The 24,789-nt window shown below is 28.4% G+C and overlaps 1 protein-coding gene across 2 annotated transcripts in view; it reads right to left on the reverse strand.

The window, feature by feature from the left end:
• Positions 1-216: 216 nt before the first annotated feature.
• LOC111632541 (THO complex subunit 1-like) overlaps positions 217-24,789 on the reverse strand; it is a 35,454-nt gene continuing 10,881 nt past the window's right edge. The window contains exons 7-21 of one of the 2 annotated variants that reach the window (XM_023377035.1): positions 23,396-23,491; positions 21,119-21,251; positions 20,927-21,035; positions 18,937-19,074; positions 15,268-15,368; positions 12,702-12,800; positions 10,444-10,510; positions 8,053-8,103; positions 6,891-6,991; positions 5,430-5,495; positions 5,292-5,357; positions 3,526-3,609; positions 3,293-3,446; positions 3,103-3,226; positions 217-534 (exon numbers count right to left, since the gene is read on the reverse strand). In XM_023377035.1, coding sequence (XP_023232803.1) covers positions 224-534; positions 3,103-3,226; positions 3,293-3,446; positions 3,526-3,609; positions 5,292-5,357; positions 5,430-5,495; positions 6,891-6,991; positions 8,053-8,103; positions 10,444-10,510; positions 12,702-12,800; positions 15,268-15,368; positions 18,937-19,074; positions 20,927-21,035; positions 21,119-21,251; positions 23,396-23,491 — 1,700 coding nt within the window. In that variant the 3' untranslated portion in view covers positions 217-223. The remainder of the gene's footprint in view (positions 535-3,102; positions 3,227-3,292; positions 3,447-3,525; positions 3,610-5,291; positions 5,358-5,429; positions 5,496-6,890; positions 6,992-8,052; positions 8,104-10,443; positions 10,511-12,701; positions 12,801-15,267; positions 15,369-18,936; positions 19,075-20,926; positions 21,036-21,118; positions 21,252-23,395; positions 23,492-24,789) is intronic. The other variant, XM_023377100.1, reaches the window with a different exon arrangement.

Genomic DNA, 24,789 nt, shown 5'->3' on the forward strand with positions numbered 1-24,789 from the left:
GCATGTTATACCAGTACTTCATATTGTTATAATAATAAACAAACATAATGAATTCACATGATCGTGTAAAATGCAATTTGAGAAATTTGCATTATAGCCAATGCTATAAAAATTTCTTTTCTAGAGTATATTATAAGTTTTCTTACTATAAAATTTATTTATCTAATAATTAATGAATTAAGTACAGACATTTATATAACTAATAAATTATTGTATTGGAACATTAAGTTTTTATTTGTACTTTATTGAGCGAATCCACATTATTTAATTCTTTGGCGATATCTTCCAGAGCAACATCGTTTAAAATCTTTTGTAAATTTGAAACTGTGGCGGTCTCCGGTTCCTGCTCCACCCAAACCGTCAGCATGTGTTTGGCCTGTTGTGTCGGACTCTGCAGTTCGTTCTCGAAATATAAAATTTCATCAGGCTGGAAACCCAATTTGGGAGCCACGGTTTTCCAGTCCCTCTGTAGTTTTACGGACAGCATCTGAAGAACGTTCTCTAACGTCAATGGATTGACGTGTTTGCTCCTATCTGAAAATGTTCAAATTAAAAAACAATAGTTATTATTGTCATAAATACCATAAAATAAACAAGTCTGAACAGAATTTATGCCTTAAACCATATTTCTAATGGATCTTTCACTGTACACTATTTTTGATTAAATTAATCATGCAAGTTTATCTAGAGGAGGAAAATGTCATAATTCCATACAAAATATTGATAATTAAAAAATGAACTAACATGGAAATGTATAGGGGCAAATTGAGATAAAACCTCAATTCCTGACAGATTTATTATCAGTTATGATATCAAGATTTCACGTATAGATGTAATCATATATGTAACTCTGGCTTATGACTGTCAAGGTATTCTTGTGTGTCACCCAGTTAATTATGGCCATACTGTGAATACTGAATATTGCAAATCATTTCTGAAGTTATAGTTGAGCCATGCCATTTGTGAAGAAACTTGAAGAATTGCTGGCCAACACTATAATCCTTCATGATAATGCAAAACCTCATACAGCAGATCCTGTAAAGGATTTGTTACTTTGGGAGTGAAGAGTCTTAGAACAGGCTCTGTATTCACCAGACCATAGTCTGTGTGACTTTGATTTGATTCCCAAAGAAAAGAGTCGTTACATGGAAAACACTTTCTAAACGAAGAAAATGCATTGATGACATTTTAGTGGGATGTCTCTTACTGAAACATCATCAATATAGCAACAATGACACACAAGTGACACATACAACCAATGGCATTTGTTTCCTTATCCATCACTGGCAACACACTATGAACAATCTTGGAGACTAATTTGAAAAGTATAAGTAGTTTGTATTGTGCATTATTGCATTCATTTTTGTTCATTGCATACACTGTATTTCCTTATTAAATGATAATTTCCACATATGCATTTTCCAGTTCCTGCTGACCCGGACCAATATAGTGGTGACATTTGGGAGAACATTCAAAGGGGCTTTCAAATGTATATTCTAGAATTACAGTGTTGCTGCATGTATCATAGAAAAAAACCTGTTGCCATGAATTCCATAATGACCTCTATACTTGTTAACATTAAATTATATTGTCTTTAATGTTTTTCTATATGCTTTTTACATGTTATTTGTTACTTGTTATTGTTTTAAATTACTTTTAATGGATTTTATTATGTACACTTGTTGTATTGGAGGAGGCTAATACTACCCTCTTGACATTGTTTGATTTTATTTATTTATTTAAATTAATACAAAAGGCAATTACCAAATTGTATTGGGTTATACTACTCCTACTATAATTAATTAAATGCTAAGTAATTTGGCACCAGAAGTAGGAATTTGATGCCATCTCATGCTAAATTTTTTAATAATTATAATTAAATTAATATTTTAATAATTAATTTAGAAGGTTGTGGAAGAAAAGAATCGGCCTGAAGCGGGACTCAAATCTGCAATCCTGCTCATTACATGCTCATGTTGCCAACTTGTGGGTTCAATTCCCACTTTGGGCCGATTCTTTTCTTCCAGACCTTCTAAATTAATTATTAAAATATTAATTTAATTATAATTATTAAAAAATTTAGCATGAGATGGCATCAAATTCCTACTTCTGGTGCCAAATTACTTAGCATTTAATTAATTATAGTAGGAGTAGTATAACCCAATACAATTTGGTAATTGCCTTTTGTATTAATTTAAATAAATAAATAAANTAAATAAATAAATGTATTAATCTGATATCATTTGTGCCAAGAATTACACATCATTAAAAAATATGAAATTTTTTGTAAAAACATTTTATACTTTTTAAGTGTAATTATTATTTATCTGTTTTTAAAGGGGTCTGTTGTAACGGGCAGTTAAGTTCAACCAGGGTCTACATGGAGCAGCCGGTGATGATAGATATTTTTTTTTACTCATCCAGTTTCAATCCAGAATCCCCTGGAGCAGCAGGCTGCCACGTTAACTGCTCAGTTATCTGGTCCATTCACTGTGTTTAATCATAAGTATTCGATTCTTTGAAATTAAGTACTTTTCTGCAGGAAAACTGATTCTTATTGAGAATAACTTTAGTAATTCATAAAATAAAATCTATTATTTCATTTCTATGGTTTTAAAATGGTTAGATTAGAATATTTTATTCTACATCAAAATATAACATTGCAACATTTCACAAAACTTGGTATCATAATTATCAGTACGCCAGAACTTGCTTGTTAAGAAAACCAATTTCAAATTTAGAATTTTTTCTTGAATCTTAGGCGTTTATACTACTAATTTTGTATACATTATGAGTGTAGCTAGTGATAGCCACGGAAGAATCTCACAAGTACAGATTAATACAAGGGCTGGTAGTCCTCGGATTAAACCAAAGAAAGAAGCATTTTTACAAAACTGAATTGGTCTTCTGAGCCTTTACATTGCATTACTTTGATACAGCAATCACCTTTATATGCATTATGTAATGAAAAATATGTAATCAAGAATCTTCATTTTTCAAGGAAAAGAATTTGCAATCATATATGTATTTATACAAAACATATTATATAAAACTCAAAAATTAAATAATTTATTAGTACATAAATAATTTTTAAATTTGCACCTTTGTCTTCTTTGTTGCCTCCTTCGTCTGAATTCTTTAATAATTCATCTTCACTATCTTCTCCGCTATCCCCTGCGACAGAAGCGACATCCTGCTTTTCTTCTTGTGACTGCTGATGATGTTGCTATAACATAACCTTTTTAATATTTGTATAAGAAACTACATAAAATTACTTATTTGACATACTCACATTTAACGGAAGTTCTTTAGCCAACTTCATAATCATACTTTCTAAATATAAAGGTAAGCTCTTAATGGGCTGATTACTGTGAGTAAAAAAGTGTGGACTCTTCTGCGATAACAATCTGAGAGCCCTCCACCCGTAATTACTATTGTGGACATATCTAAAAAATTTGGTATTAATTTTTAATTCAATTTTCTTAATGTAAAAATGATTTATCTTATCTTAGCATTAATACTTACTTAAATGAATTTTCTATTTGGCTAGATGGATCTGCTTGTTCAATTGCAGATTCAAAAAATGTATCTAATGATGGCACAAAAGACCTAAGTAGGAAAATATTAAAGCACTTATTTCTACAAAATTAATTTTAATAATAAATATAATTTAGTATTAATTACCAAAAACTATTTAAAATTTACCATATTATGATTGGATTTTAACAATAAGAAAATCTAAATTATATATACAAGACATTATCTGTTATGCAGCATTTGCACTTACAACCAACTCGTATAAGTATGCTCTATTTCTATGAGAAATCATGTGTATAGACATCACTTACAGAAGATTTCTCATATGAATAGAGAGTTCTTTATATGCATTACTTGTAGGTGTAAATGCCACTTTATAAATTTAATAATTAATTTAAAAAAATTCATGATAATGAAATTGGTTTGCCTTTGCACATTAGGTAAGAACTGCAGATTCAAATTCCATTTTAGGAAAATTTTTTGGAGAAATAATAAAGTTTAATTAATTAAATTCTATAACTTTCAGTGTTTTCTTAATTCTTATATTAATGAAGAATACAATAATTATGAAAAACCAAAAATATTTCACTTTCTCATCAATCTCAAAGCAAAATACGTCTAAATAGTTTTTCTCAAAGTATGATACACAAGCCACTAGCAGTACGCAAGCACATGCCACAAACTCACCTAATGTCATTTTTTCTAAAATACAATTCTATGCTGTTTAGCCAGAGAAAGGAATATTTTTATCCACCATTTAACTTTTACATTAGGTTACTATATAAACAAAATTTTTTGGCTTATAACTGATGATTTTTACAGGCTAATTAGCAGAGGACACAAGTAGTTTACTATGTCTACAACCCAGTTCAAGTGATCTTCAGAATGAAAACCACTGCTCTAAGCAACAAATGCAGGTCCTAAATGATTCATAGTCACCATCCCAGAAAAAGAATTAATATACCAAGAACAATACTCCTAATGCCTTCTCCTCCAGAATTATCCAATTTAAATGGAAGTTGAGTTCTGGATCCAGATTTGATTGAGTTGGATGCTGAAGAAATTTTCGAGATGTATATCTCCACCAATAACTTGATAGTCAGATAATATATATTAACTGGTACGGAACAGTGGGTATCTTTATAAGCTCTACAATTTGACAACAGAGATTGTAAAGACATTTTCCTTATCATCAAACTGTAGAGTTGAATATTCATATTTTTTTTTTTTTTAGTTTTAAAATTTGAATTATAATTTGGGGAGAGTTTACAGTTACAAAGATTGACAACAATATTTGTTAAAATAATCTGATTTAGTGAAATATTAAGAAGTCTGTAAGCTGAATTAAACTGGAAACAAAATTAAAAAATTCATTTTGATTTTATTTGTTTTCTCCTCAACTATTTATCACACTTTCTTCAATTCTTCTCTTCTCCAAATTCAAATTCAAAGTATTTTTTCCCTTCCTTTTGAATAATTATATAACAAAAGTTCTTACAAAACTTTAATCTGTTTTAAGAAATCTCTGGCTTCATATGTTTTACCTCCCAAAATTATAAGTTTATATCCATATTAACTGTAATTAAAATCGTTTTCACTAAATTTATCAAAATATACAATGCCAAAAATAACATTATTAAATATTGTAAATATATAACATCTTTCAAGACTTCTTGAATTGTTAACAAAGCTCCCAAAATATATACATTTTTTATTAGTTAATAAAACTGGTATTCAAAAATCAAAATTTATACCTAGCTTGAGATCGACAAGCTTCCCAATTGTCGGGGCACAGGTTCCACAGTCGATTCATTTCAGAGCTAACAAAAATTTCACTTTATGAAATAACGTTTATAAATAAATAGAAACTATTTGAAGAATTTATAGCTTACCTCCCAACTAATACTTCTTTCTTAGCTATGGCAGCCTGAATTTCATTTCCTAATTTACGTTTTTGTCTAAAGAAAACATAGTTTAATAAAAATAAAATTCAATTATAACTTACAAAAGGTTATATATATATGTATATATATAACCTTTTGTAAGTTATAATTGAATTTTATTTTTATTAAACTATGTTTTCTTTAGACAAAAACGTAAATTAGGAAATGAAATTCAGGCTGCCNAAACTGTTGATTCATTCATGTAAAAGAAAAGCAAAATGTTCAGCATTTGGAAACAACACAAACTTAGCTTATTTAACATCTTATATATTAGTAATATAGCAAAGATTTAAAATGTATTGCAGCCTGCATATAATTTTTCAAATACCTATTTAGTATAAGTAAAAGCATCCTTAAATCAGACTTACTATTAATTTTCTATAATATTAATCTGCTAATTTTGTCAATGTTTCTCTGCTGCACAATTAATTATTTCATGAAAAACATTATTTCTTTTCTTTTGATTATAATTCCTATTCATTTTATCATGCATTTTTTAAAGAAAATATAACATATAAATTGAATTTTATTTTAAAATTTGACTGTGAACAATTTATGAAAAAGTTCTAAAACTGATATGTTAATCTGATTTGTATTCCAGAACATCGGTCGGTTACTTCTGAGCTCATCCCTCCCCTTGGATATAATTGTTTACCAGTTGAAAGGCAATAGTGAAAAAGAGGGAAAGAAGTTATAACAAAATTGTTACAGTGATGTTAAAATTGAAGAAATTCTATGACTTTGGAACTACAGAAAAGTAATATTAAACTGTAAAATTTTGTCATGGATTCCTACATAGGTTGAATTAGGAAAAATGTAAATGTTCATTATTCTAGAAAGTTTACCATGTGCTTCATTATAATCAGATTCCAGTGTGTGCAATTATCAACTATATTAAGAATATATTTAAACATAAGATTTGATCTTATGCAATTTAAATCCATACTTAATGTAAATTAGCACTATAATATCCTTAACAGACCTGCAGAAGTGTCCTCTAACAAAACAAATCATTATAAAATTAGTAAAAAAAAGTTATGCACTTCCAGAAGAGGACCAATTGACAATCTTCAAAACAAAATGAGAAAATAGCAAGCTGTTATGCTGCCTGTCAGGACAATTTCCGTAAATATGGTTGCTGCGTGTTATTTTAAATTTTTATAAATTAAACATGCATAAATTAATAAGTCACTGTATAAGAAAAAAATTATTTCCAACTAATGAACAATGGTTTTTATAAAAACATTACATGAATACTAACAGAAAAAACACCATTCAAAACTAAACAGAGCTAAGGTTAATGTAACAATGAATAAAGATTACAAGATTGAATATACATAGAAAAGTATATCTGCAGTTTATGCACAGAAGATTAATATGATGTCTTACGTAACTTTCAAAAAAGTTTACCTTAAAAATGGTCTCATTTCTGTATCTTGTTTTACTTCTTTAAAATTAGGACAACCTTCATTTTTCCAATTATTCCAATATTCTTCACGTTTCAAGATATGCTAAATTTTAAAAATATAAATATATTATAAATATTTTTGTGTGTTTCAACAATTGAATCAAATATAATTACATATAATTCAGCTGAAAAATACATATTTACTTTATTTTCCTAACTTTAATCTCTCTAATTTTGTAATCAAGAATTAAATATATCTAGTTTAAATATGTAAGTTATATATATGTATTCTATAAATAAATAAAAACTATGGAACTGAAAATTTTTATTTGCAATGAATTGTTTCCTTTGTAGTAATGCTTTCTATCCTCACAAAGACATCATATTGATTGTTCTAACCATCTCAGTTATCAAGATATACTTTCTTATCATTTAACCTATCCCATGTTGAAATTTTTCTCCGTTGCATGTCACACCATGTTGAATTTTTGTCAATGCTAACAGAAATTACACATTTTTGAAAACTAATCATGGTTGTTGTATCGTCTGAAATTATTTATTTATTTTGCACAAACAAAATAGATATATTAATAAATGTAAAAACAAAACAAAAAATATATTTCGGAAGTTAGTTTTAATATAAAAGTTATAAAGACTAGCGACATCTAGTTTCAAAAATGTTCTGATGCTGAAACGAGATATCTCGGGTCTACCGGTCAAAATCAGAAGGTTGCAATCCGAGATCAGGAATAACACGGGACAGGTTAATAAACCTCTTGTCAAGTTTATAATAAGTATTGTAAGTATTAAAGTCTGACATTTTAAATATATATCTTGAAAAAAAAATGAAGGAGCTAAGTTATAAATCATTTTAACCAATAAAACACCATCTATTCCAATAAATTTGTATTTATTGCATAATATGGGCATAATTTTGTCAGTTACACAATGTATATCAGTATGAAATTATATATAGATGAGCATGTAATCTACATTAATCTGAATGTGTTTATTAGATGTTTCAAAGTAAATTTGCTATATATAATATTATATAACATAACTACTTTAAATGTGTGTTTTTTTAAATAGAAATCTATGAAATATTTGTAGTAAAAAAATAAAAATGAAGAAATTATACCTTTATAAATTAAAGTTTTTACTTACAGACACATGCTTGGCGAAAGATGCACCATCGGGAGGTGTTTCCTCTAACAACTAACACAGTAAATTAAGATTAATTTTTATCATATGTGTTAAATAATTTAACTATGTAAGTTTAAATTATTATGAGAAAGAAAAATTTGATATAAAATACATTACTGATAAATAATACATAATTTTTCAGAATTTATTGGGATAAAATTATTCATAATGTTCAATTTCTGTACATTTTATTAATTGAAAAAAATATTATCAATCAAGATTTGGCTATTTTCTTGGCCAATGTTTTGAAAATGTTTCTTTTAATTAAAAGAACTTTTTCAGAAACCCAACTTTTATAAGTTGGATTTCTGAAATTACCAGTGATTTATTTTATTTATATACAAAATCATGCTAATTATATAAAATTATTATTATTATTTCTAAAGAAAAGAAATAAATTATGGTAAAAATTCTAAAAAAATATTCACAGTTGTATAAAGTCTTTAAGAGAGAGTGAGACTGTCATTATTCTACAAATTAGAATTAAATCATTAAAAAAATTATCAAGTATAATTGACAATAAATATATTATTACTAATTTACTTATTCTTAATTTTAGCTAATTAAACTAGGACATCACGCAACTTTGTTATATCACAATATAATTGAGGCAGAGATGGAAAGAAAAAAGTGATCCCTGTACTTGTTAGCACAGAAGAGGCAATCCTTTTACCTAACAGACACAGACAGGTGAACTTTGCACTTGCTGCCACAAAAGAGTCTATCCTTCTACCAGTTGGCCATGAGAGAGATGATCCTTGCACTGGATGAATATGAAGAGAGAATCCAAAAACAAAGCAATCACCATCGATTGCTTTGTTCTTGGATTGTCTCTTGTGTTTTGTTCATTTTTTTGTGCCTATTTTCTGTCAGGCACACACAATGTTGTTTTTATTTTTGACCCCTAAGCCTAAATTCCATTAGGCATGCTCATTCACATCAGAAAGCACAAACATTGTCACTTTAATATTTCTGTATAGGTCAAAAATGGACTCCTATTTTTTACATTTAAATGTACCCTCATTACATTTTTGGATTCCTTGTCATAATTAACGGAAAATGGCAAAGTTTAATCAAAATTGATCAAACAGATTTTGAGAATGAACATGATTCTGTAAGTCACTTAGACGAGGCTTCACTATCACTCCACCTCAAAAATAATTTCAATCAGTATTAATTACACTTTAATAACAATTTTCATAAGTAAAATCTCAAAGATTGAATTTTTAAATTCAATGCATTATTATTATCGTTTATTTTCTATTCTAATATAATTCCATCCAGATCAATTTCTTTTATAGAAAATTTAACAAATTAAAGATATCAAAAATTGTATTTATGTTTTATTTTATTAAATATAAGACATTGTATCTTTGTCGTTATATTTGTATTTTGTTTGATAGTTATGTCCTGTGTGGATTAATTGCACTTTCTACTCTGGTTATACATTAGTTTAATTTTTTATTTTAATATAAGAATCAATGAAAATTAGTAAATGATAAACTAAATTACAGTAGATCCCCCTATAAAACCGTTTCCTATAGTTATGATTCCTATAAAAATTGTGGCATTATCCGTAAACAACAGTAAAAATAACTCCTATAATACGTAAAATGTCATCGGGCAGCCGAACTACTTACCTGCCGTCCGTAGCGCCACGCTACGGAGAGATTTCTATCGTCTGGACAGTATTATATAAATTATATATAAATTAGGTACTGTACATATAATTATATATTAATTATATATAAATTAGGTACTGTATATATAATTATATATTAACTTAATTTATTGTAACTTTATTATAATTAAATATATATTTTTCGCCGTCTAGCGTCACGCTACGGCGAGTTAGGCGACCTATCGTCTGTTTAGTACTGTAATTTTATACATTTCTTGTGAAAGAAACATTTCTTATTTAACGGCCATAAAAATTATTTATATTAAGGATGTCTCCAAAGGTCAACGAAGTTTTCGCAGAAAAATAATATCAGAAATCGCGGCCGCGGTTTGATGCGCTGTTCCGCGACGAAACCAAGCTTTAGCAACGGGCGTAGTCGAACGGTACACACTCGGTAAGCAATCCTACAATTTTTTGTTTATAACGTAGTTTATACGGATTATTTTTAAAAAAATATACGTATTTTGGAAATGTTGAGTCGAATTAGTCTAGAATCGATTAATTTTATGAAAGAAAACCTTTCAAACAGCCGTAGTCCGTAAACTATGATTCCTACAAAATTGATTCATAAAGAACGGAACGTATCTACCGTCTTATAGGGGGATCTACTGTACTGAAATTATAAGCTTTAAATTTTATAATGTACTACATGCATAATTACACATTTTTACCTTGTATATCCTTTCTGTGGTATCTTTAATCCACGCAAGTTGTTCTTCTGTCAGCACGTACGAATCCCTAAAAAATCATATTAATTTATGATATAAAGTTTAAGTAATAGCTTCTCAAAACTAAAAATGTATGAAATTTATATATTCAAGACTAATGTTGTTTTAATACTACTGTAGGATTTTACTTTTGAAAATAAAATCTGATAAAGTATTAATTTATACAAAATCTCTCAATAATAAAGAAAACTATTAATACTAAAACTATTAACTGCTTAATAATTTTATAAAATTTTAATGGAAATTTAACAAAAGTATTAAGCAACAAATAAAACTAAAAATTTAATTGAATTTTATTGCAGCTTTAATTAAAATTATAACAACAATTAAACAATAAAAATAATTAACACGTATCAAAATTACAGTATAAAAAATATTTTAATTCTAAAGGAAGAAAAAATACTTTGTCATTTTATTGTCAGTTTTTCATGCTTTTAAACCAAATATTTGCTTAGAAATATTTAAAATCATCATCTATTTGACCTCATCTAGCTAAGCATTTCAAAATTTTTGATGAAATCAGTATCTAATTAATTTCTGGATATACAGTCAAACAAACTAACAAAAATTTAACATACAACCATCAAGCAAAGAAGAATATTCATACCTTTTAAATAAAATCCTATTGGATCAATCTTGATTCTTCCTTATTATTTTAACTATGACATTACTACAAGTCAATTTTGCTATAGTCATGATACATATACACACATACATGCACGTGTAAATCATATTTTAACAACACTGCCATACAGACAAGAATCAATAACACTAATTGATATTAATGTTAACCAGTTAATTATGGTCATACACTGGCTAACATTGAAATCTGTTGATTATGAGTTTTAATTTTCCTGCCATATAGTTTATTATCAATGTTCTTTTTTATTAAGATCTACTACACCCTTACTGCAGTTTCTATATACTTATACAATTAGAACAAATAAGTAATATATTTATAAGGTTGCCAAGTATTATGTAGTGTGATATACAATTCAATTCTTTATTCAATGAACCTTAGTTCAACATAAGGGATATTAAACTGTGACTTAAAACTAAGGTTAATACTATTTAACAAGTTAATTTAATAGCTTAGTATAACATAATACAAAATAAAAATCGATTTTTGAAAAACACAATAAATTATATCTTTCCAGAACTTAAATCTCATCAAATACCTTTTCCTACTTGCATCAAATTTCACACAATGGAAGAATACATGTTCCCAAGTTTCATATACTGCATTGCATACTAAATTACTACAAATTCTCTCAGAATCTCTGTGCACCAAGTTTCCACTAGAGAGAATATATCCATATTATATATCAAATTGCAGAAATTAGAGAAACAATATTTATTATTTAAACCTGCTGTATTGTATAAATGAAGTTTCATATTATCCAAGTACAGGGCTTTATATTGATCATCCACCATGTCCTTTATCATTATCAACTATGCTCCTAAAAAGATTCTTCTTTATCTGTCTGGAAAATTTCACTTTTGCAATTACAGGCAAATATCTTATTATCCACAATTAATCTATTGTACTGCAATTTAACACTCTTAGCTCCTTTTAAACACACCTTTTTACAGTAGGGACTTAATTTGTTTCTGATATCTCTAGTATTTGTCAAATAATCATCATTAATGAATATATTTAAACTTTTTAAATTACTAATATTTTTATATACTTTTAATTTATCTTCAAAATTAAACAACTCACGAATAACCAATCTTTTTGAATTTGGTTTAATGTTCCAATTCTAACAGCATGCTTAATATTGGCATCTGTAACCTATAAATTATTGTTAAATAGTTTTTTAACCTTATATAAACAATCGTCCATTTTATCATTATCCTCAAAGCCTGAGATTAGATTATTCCTTCTTTCTTTATCTTCTAATCTCATTAATTTTTCATACAAATTATTACATATTACATTTATTTCCATATTTGCTTTGTCATTTTTAACATAACAATTTTCTCTGTCAATTTCAAAGACAATGAGACTAGATTCAAGATCAACCAAAGCAGTATTTATATTCACAATCCATGCTTGCATTCTATCTAAATGCTCCGAAAAATACTTGTAATTTACTACTTGAAGAGGCTTGCAATTTCAACAAAAGTCTAATTTCTTCTTGAACATTAATCTCCTCTTTGACACTTATAAGACAAGATCAAATGTTCCGTTGACTCACCTGAGACATTCTCCTTGCTTCTGATTCATTTCCTTATATTTTGTGTTCATACGTCTTGAGATAGTGGCGAAAACATTTTCCTTTTCTGAGACGGGAACTCTGTCATTTTCCAAGAAGAGAACAAAATCAGTCAGATCACAACAGAGAGCAAAAAATTCATGCCAACATCCACAACAGACATATAATGCCTCCTGTAGTTGTAATTTACACATGGATTGAAAGTATAAATCACAACTTAATCTTGAACAGGCAACTGAAAGCTAAGAATGTGTTTGTAAAGTCAAACAAATTAAACGTTTATCTAGCTAATTATAAAATACCAGTGAAGTAAATGTGAGGTCCCAATTTTCAACTCTATCGAGAAAAATTTGGACCTCATATTTACCTTACTGAGGTTATAAATATCTTTTGGTAAAGTTAATTATAACCTCTCCAAGACAGGACACCACAAAAAGTATTGACATCCTCACAGTGAATAAACATTGAACACCTTCCTGTGGGAAAGTAAATTGCCAGACTGATCATGGTAATCAAAGAGTGACTAAGATTGACAAAGAATAAGTGTACAAAAGGAAACCACAACCTGAAAGAGAGGTTGTCATTGTTGTCATCATCAAATCATCAGTGAATCACACTGAATAGAACATCCAAAAGGATCTATCCATGTCATTGCTAACAAGAATGTGTATGATGTGCAGACCAATTAACTTATCCCAGTAGAACTGAGCTATTCAAGCAGAAATTACGCAAGGAAAACTAAAGTCCCAAGAAACCAACATACCAAAAGGAATTACTATTTCCAGTAATATTCAATTGTAACTTTCTCTCTCTCCATGTCATGTAGTAATTGCACATAAAAGTAGAATGCATAGTATCATAGTATCCCTGAGATCACCAATGAACTTTTTTATTACTTTCTTTAGAACTAGTTTTTTAATGAGTCACTCTCTGTCTACACTTACATGACACTAAACCTTTCACCAAGGCACGTCTCCACTTCTGGTGGGACTTGTCACCCAGTGAACCACTTGGGCATAGACAAAAAAAACAAAGGAAAACCAGGATCATACATAAGGTAACAACATTTACTTTAGAACAGTGATAACTATATATAATATAAAGCACTGTTACACAAGAGTCATATTCTCTATTGTATTTCTGATAGGCAGTATGCGACTTCTATTGTCATAAGTTTGGCCACTGCTGATATATTGTATCAAAATATTACACTAAAAAGTGATAATTTCTTAGCTATTTGTGATGTATCAAGGTGATTCAAACATTCCCAAACACTGGCATCACTTTTGTGAAAAAGATTTCTAGCACTGACAACACTGCTATGAATGTAAATGAGTTGCTTATGCATCATCATCAACACACGTACCATCATTTTATACAGATGTTGAGTTCATTCCTTTGGAGAATATTGTTTACCACATAAAAGAACAAATGACAAAAAACTCATCATTCAAGGCATCTTGCATCATTACTGGAAACAAGAGTTAAGTGCAAAGGTGGCAGCAGAGAAAATTTGCAAAATTGAAGATCCAGGCCTGACGACAACTGCAGTTGAATGGTTCTGCCACTTCAACTCGGGGAACAGCAGCCTTTTAGATAAACCTCAGTCTGGACAACCATCAACAAAGAAGCACTGCTCCAAGCTGTTCAACAGGAGTCAGGCAGCAGCACTTGCAGACTGTCTGCCAAATTCTGGGCTTCCCAATCAACCATTGTTTAGCATTTGAAACACCTTGGCCTTCATAGCAGAAGACCTCGACAAGTATGCCATAAACTGACAGCACAGCATATACAAAAGAGGACACAAGTTTGCAATCATATGTTACAAAATCCAAAAGACAACAGGTTTTGAAGCAGGATCATAACGGGAGATAAAAAATGATCTTTTCAAAAACCCTAACAGAGGAAACTAGCGACTTTGACCAGGTGAAGTGCCAGCACAAGTGGTTCAACAAGGACAGTTCAAACAAAAAGTCATGTTATGCATTTGGTGGAATCTGGATGCTTCAGTGCTTTGGAAGCTGGTTCCTAATGGCTAGGCCATGGACAGTCATCTATATGCCAAGCAACTGGAACTGTGTTTGAAGTCCTGTGCACACATTACTTAATTGAAAGCATACACTGCTGCATCACGATAATGTTCCAACACACTGTTCTAGAGTGGTCCAAGAAAAGTTAAAGGAGCTAGAGGGGATCAAAGTTTTGCTCCATCCAGCATACATCCCTGACCTTGCTCCATCACATTTTCACCTCTTCTGATCATTGGCACATTTACTGCAAGGATGTTCCTTCAATATAGTGCATGTTGAGAATGGGGTTCATGAGTTTTTGGCATCGAAAACAGCCAAGTGGTATTTCTAAGGAATTCATCAACTAGCAGAAAAATAAGTCAAAACCATAGCTAACAATGGTCTTTATTTTGAGGAATCACCATGTCTTTGTGCTTTAGTGTCAATAAAGTTTTTATCTCGTGTCTGTGTCTGGGAACTTTTAAATCAACCTGATATTTAGAAAATTTGTATTCATATTAATATCTAAATTTACTTACTGTTTAAATTTTACTGCCGACTGAAGATATTGGAAAAGAATCAAAAACTGCACAAGAGCATAACGACGAAAATTACTGTCACTCAATTCCAATTCCAACAGCTGAAATTAAATTTTAAATAAATATAATTCCAATAAGTAATAATATTTAGATATGGCAATAATATAATCAAAACCAACCAGCAAAAAGCTGATTCATTCTTAGAAAAATAAAAATGGGTTCAATGCTTTTCATTGAACAATAGAAATATTCTTTGAATCATTGAAGTGTTCACATTTAAACATATCATAAACGATCTATTTTATATAGCTGAATGCAAGGGAAAAAACTATTATCTGATAATAAATTTGTTTGTACTAAAAATCATCATCATCCATTTTCACAAATTAAAATCTTGAGGATGAGTATCATCATAAAATGATGTTATTTTAATTTTGCTTTGACAAAATATTTTGACTGAATTGTATGATTGGAAAGTTTATGCAAGAAAAAATTTTACAGATTTCCCTTAAATAATTGATGTTAAATGAAATGACATTAAATGTCAACTTGCTGTATATTATGTACTGTAGTGTAGTTGATATATATAGGGCTGAATGGTGGTTCAAAGAAGCTGTAGATCTCAGGCAATTTTTCTAATAAATCATTCTTAAAAATACTTTGAATATTTTATCATCAAAATAAAAAACAAGCAAAAGTGCAAAGATGCAAGAGGTTGTAAGTTCTAAACTAAAGAACTAAAGCTTAACCGAACCAATCTCTAGCTGAGTACAGTGGGGACTGATTTCTTCATAATATTAGATGTAATAAAGACAGAAATTTTTCCAGTTCAATGAGAGTGATTGAAAAGTAAATTTTGGAAATTTCTGTGGACACTTGGTCATAAAACAAATTAAACAAACAACGGACAATCTGTGGCAGTACGCCATGTCTTTGTACATAGGGTTAGATATAAGTTTTATTCTTCTTAAATTCCTTTGTCTTTAATGTCTGTTTCTAGAACTTTCTAACCTATTCTTTTTCTATGGGTGGGGGACAACCTTTGTCTAAGGACAAAGGGAGAAGACAAAGGGGATACTAAGAAGCCCTGAGGCCATCAGTAAAAACGAACAAGATACTTTTGGGTCAGCTTCCAAGATGAACAACTGTAGGAAAGAACCAGCCAAAGTTTGTTGCCTAGTGGGACAAAAGGAGAAGGCTTGGAAGTTGTCTGTGAGAGGACGAAATAGAAGAACACCCAGATTAAGGCTTCAAGAACGCTTTGAATTCTCAAGGAATGGAAACGAGAGGAAGGAAATTGACTCAAGTTCCAATATAGAGAAGACCAGAGACTGCCAAATTTACCGGGTACCCCCACAAATCTGTCCTTTATACTTGTCTCTTCTCTTCATATCTCTTAATTTCTTCACCCTTCTTCCTTAGTATATAAGTTAGATTAAGGTAATTTAAGTTAGTTGTAATATCTCTCAAACCATAAATTTTCATTGTTGCGAACACGTGTCTCTTGCCTGTGAAAGCATAAAGAATATGTCGGACGGTGTCGAACTTATGTGCATACTATAGTTTGGGATCAAGTGTGTTTAGTGTAAACAAACCAGGTGTAAGAAGGACCACATAACCGTAGTTAAATAAAATCCTGTTTAATTTATAGTTACTTTTTTGTCATCCTTTTATTTGTCCTCCACACCACCACAAATCTATTAAGTTTAACATATTTATATTTTACAGAAAAATGTTTAAGTTTCAACAACCCTGTCACATCCTTTGAGGTATACTAGTGATGCGACAAAAGAGGCATTTGACATTGACCAGTATCAGCACCCTAGGGATTTGGCAGTCAGTGTGTATGCATGCATTGCAACCTACTCTGATTCCATCCATTAGCCACTGGTAGGGAGCTATTTGACTAAGTGGATTGTTTTAAGATTTAAAAAGTAAAGAATATTTTATGATATTTTTATGTACGTTTCTTTACAAAGCTATATTTAATTATAATTTTTTTTAAAAGTATATTCATACAATTAAAGAACATTTTGTACCAGATATGTACAGTACTGTACATCCACCACACATTTTATTTCACCAAGTAAGTTTTTATAATTTTATTTTTAATTTTAACCCTTATATCATGGCTAGTAATTCAGAATGTAATTGTGATATTAAAAATACATTTAGAGAAGTCTATGGTTTTACTGGCTTATCTAACAAACAAATACAAATCTAGACCATCACTGATGTGCAATTAACTGATTGCCCCTGGAAGTTGGCTTATTACAGAAACACAGCTTCCCTATCATCAACTGTCATGGTACGCCACTGTAACATATATACCAAGTTTCATCAAAATCTGATAAGCAGAATGGGATCTGAATAGGGTCAGTTTAATTGTAACCATCTGTATGTTTCATTATATAATCATTTTGCATTCCAATATATCTTCAGAATACTTTGTATTTTTGTTAGCTTTAAAATTGATTATTCTTCTTATTATGCACTTATTCAATAACTTAACATTTTCAAATCTGTCAAAATGATTATTATTACAGTTCTTAAATCTGTTAATCTTAATCGTCATTTTTGAAATTTCTGTGTTCTCAAATACTTTTTTTTATGTTAAAATTAAATATATTAATTCTATTTTTTTGTTAATTAGCTGTTAGTAATTTCATAGATCAAAAGCAATTCATTATGAAAAATTCCTGACAGTTTCAATAATTATTCTTTTTTCTATATAAAACAAAGTGACAATGAATTTATATTTAATTTCTTTATACATACATTTTTGTCTTTCTTCTTCTTGTTTTCGAGCCAAAAATGCTTGGATAGCATTTGATGTTACNTCACAATTTTTTTGGTTTTTGAAAAAACAGACAACTTGAGACAACAGATACTAAATAAATGTTCAGTATTTATTACAAGAAAAGTAAGTTATTTATTACTACATTCTGAAGTAAGGAAGTCAGAAACGTCTTCACTTGCCATGTTACTCTCTTCCAAATCAATATTAATATTTTAGTCACATTTCTGAGTTTTAATTTAAGTAAATTAGAAGTAGTTTAAATTAATTAATTAATTGATACTGGATTCAATGTTTGCATGTTTCCACACAATCATATTCAATGTCGTTTAAAGCTACAATGAGTGCTACACAACTTTCTCTGGAATTTTCATCCAAGTGCATACTATGTTACTGTAATAGACTAACAAGACTGAGCTAATTTGTCCTCTTATATATTTATTATTATGAATATAGGTCTAACAAAATTATTAAAATGATGCAATGAAATTACTGACAGAGGAATAAAATACATGACACTAGAGAAGCTAGTTATAAATCTAAGACACGTCCTATTTTCAGAGATACTATGTTAAACATGTAAAAGCATGTCTTACATTCAAGTAAATACAGTCGTTTATATATTTTTGAGCAATCTATATATAAAATCATTGCTTTTACACTCTTATAAATAAGTTGTATCCAATGTTTTTGTAATATTTTATTCAGTTTTGTTCATAATTCAAAACTTAAATGAACTAATTAATGTAATTATTTCACATATATTTTATACTTTTAATTCAGTTAATCTATATTCCTTTTGTGCATACAACAATAACTATATATAATTTAAAAACATACAAAAAGTACCATAATCAAATACCATATCTCACCTTTTGACTTGTTAGATATTTTGCAAAATAAACAGGTTTCCCTGTACTAGAAGCCGTTGCTTCAGAAAGCTTCCATTTAGTCGATTTGATGTCGTCGAGTTTAAAACTTCCAAATGCTGAAAGCACGTCAGCTGAATACTATTAAATTAAAACAATTCTTACTTTAGATGCATAACAAGAAACATTAAAAGTATGATAAAACTATTTTATCAATTCTATAAAATAAAAAACTAAAAATTTCAAAAACTAAACAACTGCGTATACGTATTTCTTCTTAAACGTGAAAAATAAGTGTTCCTTGACATTATTTGACATTACTTCTAATCAAAAACAGCTTTAATTACTGTTTCTGAGAATTCTGACAAATTATCATCAAATTTTTAAACTCAAAATTAAATTCTAAAACTTGGTTTATACTATCATACAAACCACCAAGAATGAAGAAAACAAAACAAAACATTGTCCACATCATAGCATGTGACAATAGAATGTAATTAGAATGTAATTGGTTAAACAATGTTCAAACACTAGTTGTGAAAAATCAATTGGTCAAATGAACTTAAGTTAAGCAAAAGTTAAGAGATATTCTAAACTCCTAACAAATTGTCGAACATTAGCCAAAAGGGGACAAACTTACAGTTCATATCTACTACATAGCTATTCTTATGCCAGTATGAATCTAATTTTAAACGTACTTTATAAAATAATGATTATAATCCATTTTATAAGACAAAGCACACTACTTCTTCAAAAATATATAAAATTATGCCTTTCATCCAAAATATAAAAATTTTTGAATTATTTCATTATTTCAAGATTTTTACCCAATCATATCATCATTATAACTGAAGTATGTTGTTTTAATAGAACTTTTTATACAATTGTTTATTATAATGTAAATATGATTTGTTCATACAGTGGCAATTCTGGTTGAGTTGAAAAGAGGATAGAAAATCTGGATTCTGACAGCAGCTTCCAAAGAAAGCTCTGTTGGAATAAGAGTTACTTTGTCATTTAAAAAACTTTTTCTTCACTTTGTGAACTTTAATTTTAGTTCACAATTAATTATATAATTTTTATATGGTATATAAATTATTTATAAACATATAAATACTTTTTCTTTCTANATTTATTCAAATGTTTTATAAATATAACAGAATTTTCAATACAGAAACTGGTGTCTATAACGACTGATAGAGAGCCTGCTATAATTGGGAAGCATAATAGGCTTATAACTCTTTGTAAAAATAGTGATGATATTCAAAGTTTTATTAACTACCATTGTATTATCCACCAGCAGTATTTGTGTCCAAAGAAATCAAATTCAGACGATGTGATGAATGTAACATTCAAAATAGTTAATTATAGTCGTGGAAGCAGTTCGCAAAGATTGAAAATTTCGAGCATTAATAGAAAAATGTGAATCTGATCTTGGGAAATTACTATTTCACACTGGTGTAAGATGGCTGAGCAGTGCTAAGTTTTAAAAAGATTCTTGGATCTTTTATCTGAAATAAATAAGTTTATCGCAACAGCTAACAAATCATTTCCTCAATTGGAAGATGATAAGTGGGTTCTTGATCTTGCTTTACTTTCTGACATTACAGGAAAACTAAACGAGTAATATTTGTGACTTCAAGGAAAGAACAAAACATTGGTTGACATAATTAGCCCCGTTAAATACATTCAAAGATAAAACTTTCTCTCCTATGAGTGCAATTGAGGAGAGGAGATTTAAATCAATATAAAAATATCGCAGCCAAATCCAAAGATCCAAATCTCACATGAATATGATCAATATGCTGATAAGATAACTCTGTTAAGAAATGAATGTTTTAGACAATCTAAAGATATTTCAAAATTAAACGATATAACATTTCTGAAGTCATTCCCGTTCAATAATGAAATACAAATAGAAGAAATATCAATAAAATTTTAAAAATTTTTGTACTTTCCATTACAAAAATAACAATTTAAAATTAATACTTACAGAAGCAAACTGTCTCCAATAAATTTTGTTGTAACAAAGATTTGGTTGACGAAAGTATTCTTGTAGAGACCAAAATTTTCGATATAGATTATAATCTACATTTATTGGACTGTAAGGAAATTTATCAATAATACTTTGGCAAAAATAAATAATCTAAGCAACTGTGCATTATTATAAAATTTCTTGACATACCACCCACTATCGTCCATTTCTCCCTCTTCCATATTTTCATCTTTATCTCCAGAAATTTCATCAATACTGTTATCTTCCTTTCTACTAAATGATGTTATATTGTCCAAGTTGAATTCACTGATAATATTTAAACCTAATAAATGAATTTTAATTTTGTACAAATGAATCAAATGATGATAATTTAAAAAAAAAAAAAAAATAGAAAATAGCAATTGTTAAAATTATTAAAAATTTCTTTAAATTTATTCCAGCAGCATAAGTTACTACAAATGGATCTTTTAAAATTCATTTAATAATTAATAGTTTTCAAATAACTTAAGCATTTTGTTTTTTTGGTACAATTCATAATTTTAGATTGACTAACTTTCTATTACAGGTATATTCCCAGGGAAATAAAATGTACACCTTAACAAATCTATTGGAAGATTCATGTCATAATTATATCCAAATCAATATAATTAAGACTCTATTCTCTACATTAATATTAATTAAAGAGCAATTACTGAGTTAATTATTAATAAGCGTAATTAAACAGTTAATTACAAGAAAACTGTAGAGAGTTAATATTTATAATAATCCATTATTTTTGTACAGCACTGTACTTTATCATTGATATTAGACTAGGTTTAATTTAAATATTGTATTGTTAAAATAGTAATAATAATAATTATTTTAAATATTAAAATATTAATTGTTATTCATTCTAAGAATGTGAAAGTTGCTTTTGTTTTTGTCTTATATTTATTTTTGAAGTTATTTTAATTAACTTAATAAATTGTTATTCTGAGCAATCTTGTCACTGTTCATTCCATAATTATACAGTGGTACCTCAGGATATGAATGCCCCAGCATACGAAATTTTCAGGATACGACATGAAATTTGAACATATTTTTGCTCCACGATACGAACAAAAACTCACCATACGACGTTACATTAGTTCGCAGCGCCATTTTTTATTCACTTCTGTTCATTGGTCTCAGTCCGCGTGTTTGCTTCGTCGTGGAAGGATCTCGCTCGATAAAGGAAATCTTGAGGTATTATCAGAAAGTGACTGATTTTATTGAAAAGAAACATCCCGAAAAGGTTCACACTGGCCGTATTGCTGCTCGGAGTAATGACATTTGCCTAAGTCATTTTAGAAACATTTTAAAAAGTAGGCAAAGCCAAACCTCTTTGGATAGATATTTTACCAAGCGACCTCTATCCAGTGAAAGTGCTGGTGGAAGTGAAGGAAAGAAAGCAAAAAGCAGTGAATAAAAAATTTAAAAAATATATATAAAACAGAAAAGATTAAAAAATTAGTGTTAAGTTATTTTTAAGTTATTGTTACATTATGTTATGTAAGTTAAGTTTTAGTATCATTTCCTTTCTCCCTCTCTTCCGTCACCAGTTTACACCTCCACCGTTGTCTATCCTCAAAGGTAAAGTGCAAATAAAACTACATTTTTTTTTAATCAATTATTATTCTATTATGGTTATTTATACATTTACAACTACAAAATGCATTTTTCAGTGTTTTCCTTACTATAGTTATTTTTTTTTTTAATGTACAACTTAGCTTTAATTTGAGTGTGTTTTTCGTGTTGAAACGAATTATTTGGTTTTACATGTAATCATATGGGAAAAATGATTCACCTCATGATATTTTAATGATACGATCTCAGTTTCGGAATGGATTAATTTCATATCCTGAAGTACCACTGTAATGTAATATCTCCAGTAACAATAATCTCTCTTATTTGATTACAAAATCATAATGCTGTAAAACATTATTACAGTAAACAATAAAAAGAATTCTCATAGTAGTATACTTATTAATAATATAGATTTTATTTGGAAAGTTTTCCTAATGATCACTTTTAAATTAATGACATTTAAAAATGTAGCAAAAATAAATATCATCATCATTAATCATGAATTGAAATGAATATATAAATAGTTATTACATTTATTATATTATAACTATTCATATATACATTTCAATTTATCATTAATTTAATCAAATATATAATCAATCTTCAGTTAATGTTTGATCATTCATTTGTTATTTGAGTTAAAGGTTTGATGATGTATATTTTAATATTATTGAATACTTAAATATATACAAACTTTTAAAATTTAAAATATGTAAACATGTATATATCAAATAAATTATATATTTAAATACAAGTCCTTAGATTAAATATTCCATTTTTTATAAATATTTATCTTTTTTTTTTCGTATTAAAATAAAAAAAGTTAATAATAATCAAATCTTAAAATTAAATAAATAATACCTGATCTTTCAGAAAGTGGAAATAATCTAGCAAGGAATACAAGAATTCTTCCACAAAATACTGTATTTTGAGATCTTGAAAGTCTTCTTAATAAATCTAAAAAGTTTAATAAATATCTTAAACAAATAGTTTATATGTTTAAATTTTATATTTATTATAACACAATTATTTATTTTAACATATCAGTTTTTCAAAATAACATTTTTATCTGCAACACTGAAAAATACTTCTTTTTATATTGTAGCAGAATAAAGTATTTAACAGTTCTCATACTTGTAAAAATATCTTACAAGAGATTACAAGGAAATGACCAATGCCACTTTTTAATGGAATGTACATCATTTTATGGAGATTGTCTTCCCAATTAACATACTAAAATTTTTTTTTCAGAGAAATTCTTTGTTTCCATAAAAAAGCCAAAAAAGATTTAACCTTATTTAACCTGATAAGAAGCTATGACTCAATTTCATAGTTTATTGATTCTACTTTTTGATGTGCAGAAAATCAGTTTCGAAGCTTGTTGAGAATAATATTCATTTTCCCATTTATATTCTCATATTTCTCCACTTTAGCAACTTTTTAGATTGTGTAAATGATTATTATTAACTCAACTAGGAACTTTTAAATTGCATATAATGGCCATTTTCCATCATTTTTATTAATTAATTCTTACATATCTGCATGTAATACTAAAAAATTTAACTGGCAAAAGTAACCCCTTTAGTTTCAAAAAGTACACAGTTTAAGATCAACAGAACAATAATTGTCTTAATATTTATTACATAAACCCAAATAACCTGTTCGTGTATTATATTGATTGAATTGGTATTAAGTATTTCATTGTAATGATTAAATTAATCTTATATGAGAAATGACACACAAGGGTATGGTTCACGTCAGACTGATTTAACACAGGATTGATTACTTAGTTTTTAAGAATTCTCTTCTCAGTAATCAGTTTTGTATTAAAATCAGTCTAATAAGAACCATATCTTATGTGTTATTTCTCATGTAAGATTAACTTAGTCAATTAATCCCTTTGGTATAAAATCAAATAAAAAACAGCCATTTCATGTAGTTTAAAACTTGCTAGGTGTGTTAATAATAATCATATACATTATCTATAAAGATATTTAAACAGAGAAATGCAAACATATACATAATAAAGAAAGAAAAAACAAATTCTCAACTATTCTTGAACTGTAATCTTCCACACATTGAAAAGCAGAACCAACAAACTAGACAACTCAGCCATCATCACTTCTTATTAGCATTTACATTAATTATAATGTTTAAATAAAGCAAAATATTTTTTTGGCCTTTTTTTTTATGAAATCAAAGAATTTTGCAGAAAAAAGACTTTCAGTAAGTTTATCATAGATGCACTCTCTATA

Source organism: Centruroides sculpturatus, unplaced genomic scaffold (assembly GCF_000671375.1).
Source record: "Centruroides sculpturatus isolate CEXI.00-Female unplaced genomic scaffold, Cexi_2.0 scaffold91, whole genome shotgun sequence".
NCBI lineage: Eukaryota > Metazoa > Arthropoda > Arachnida > Scorpiones > Buthidae > Centruroides > Centruroides sculpturatus.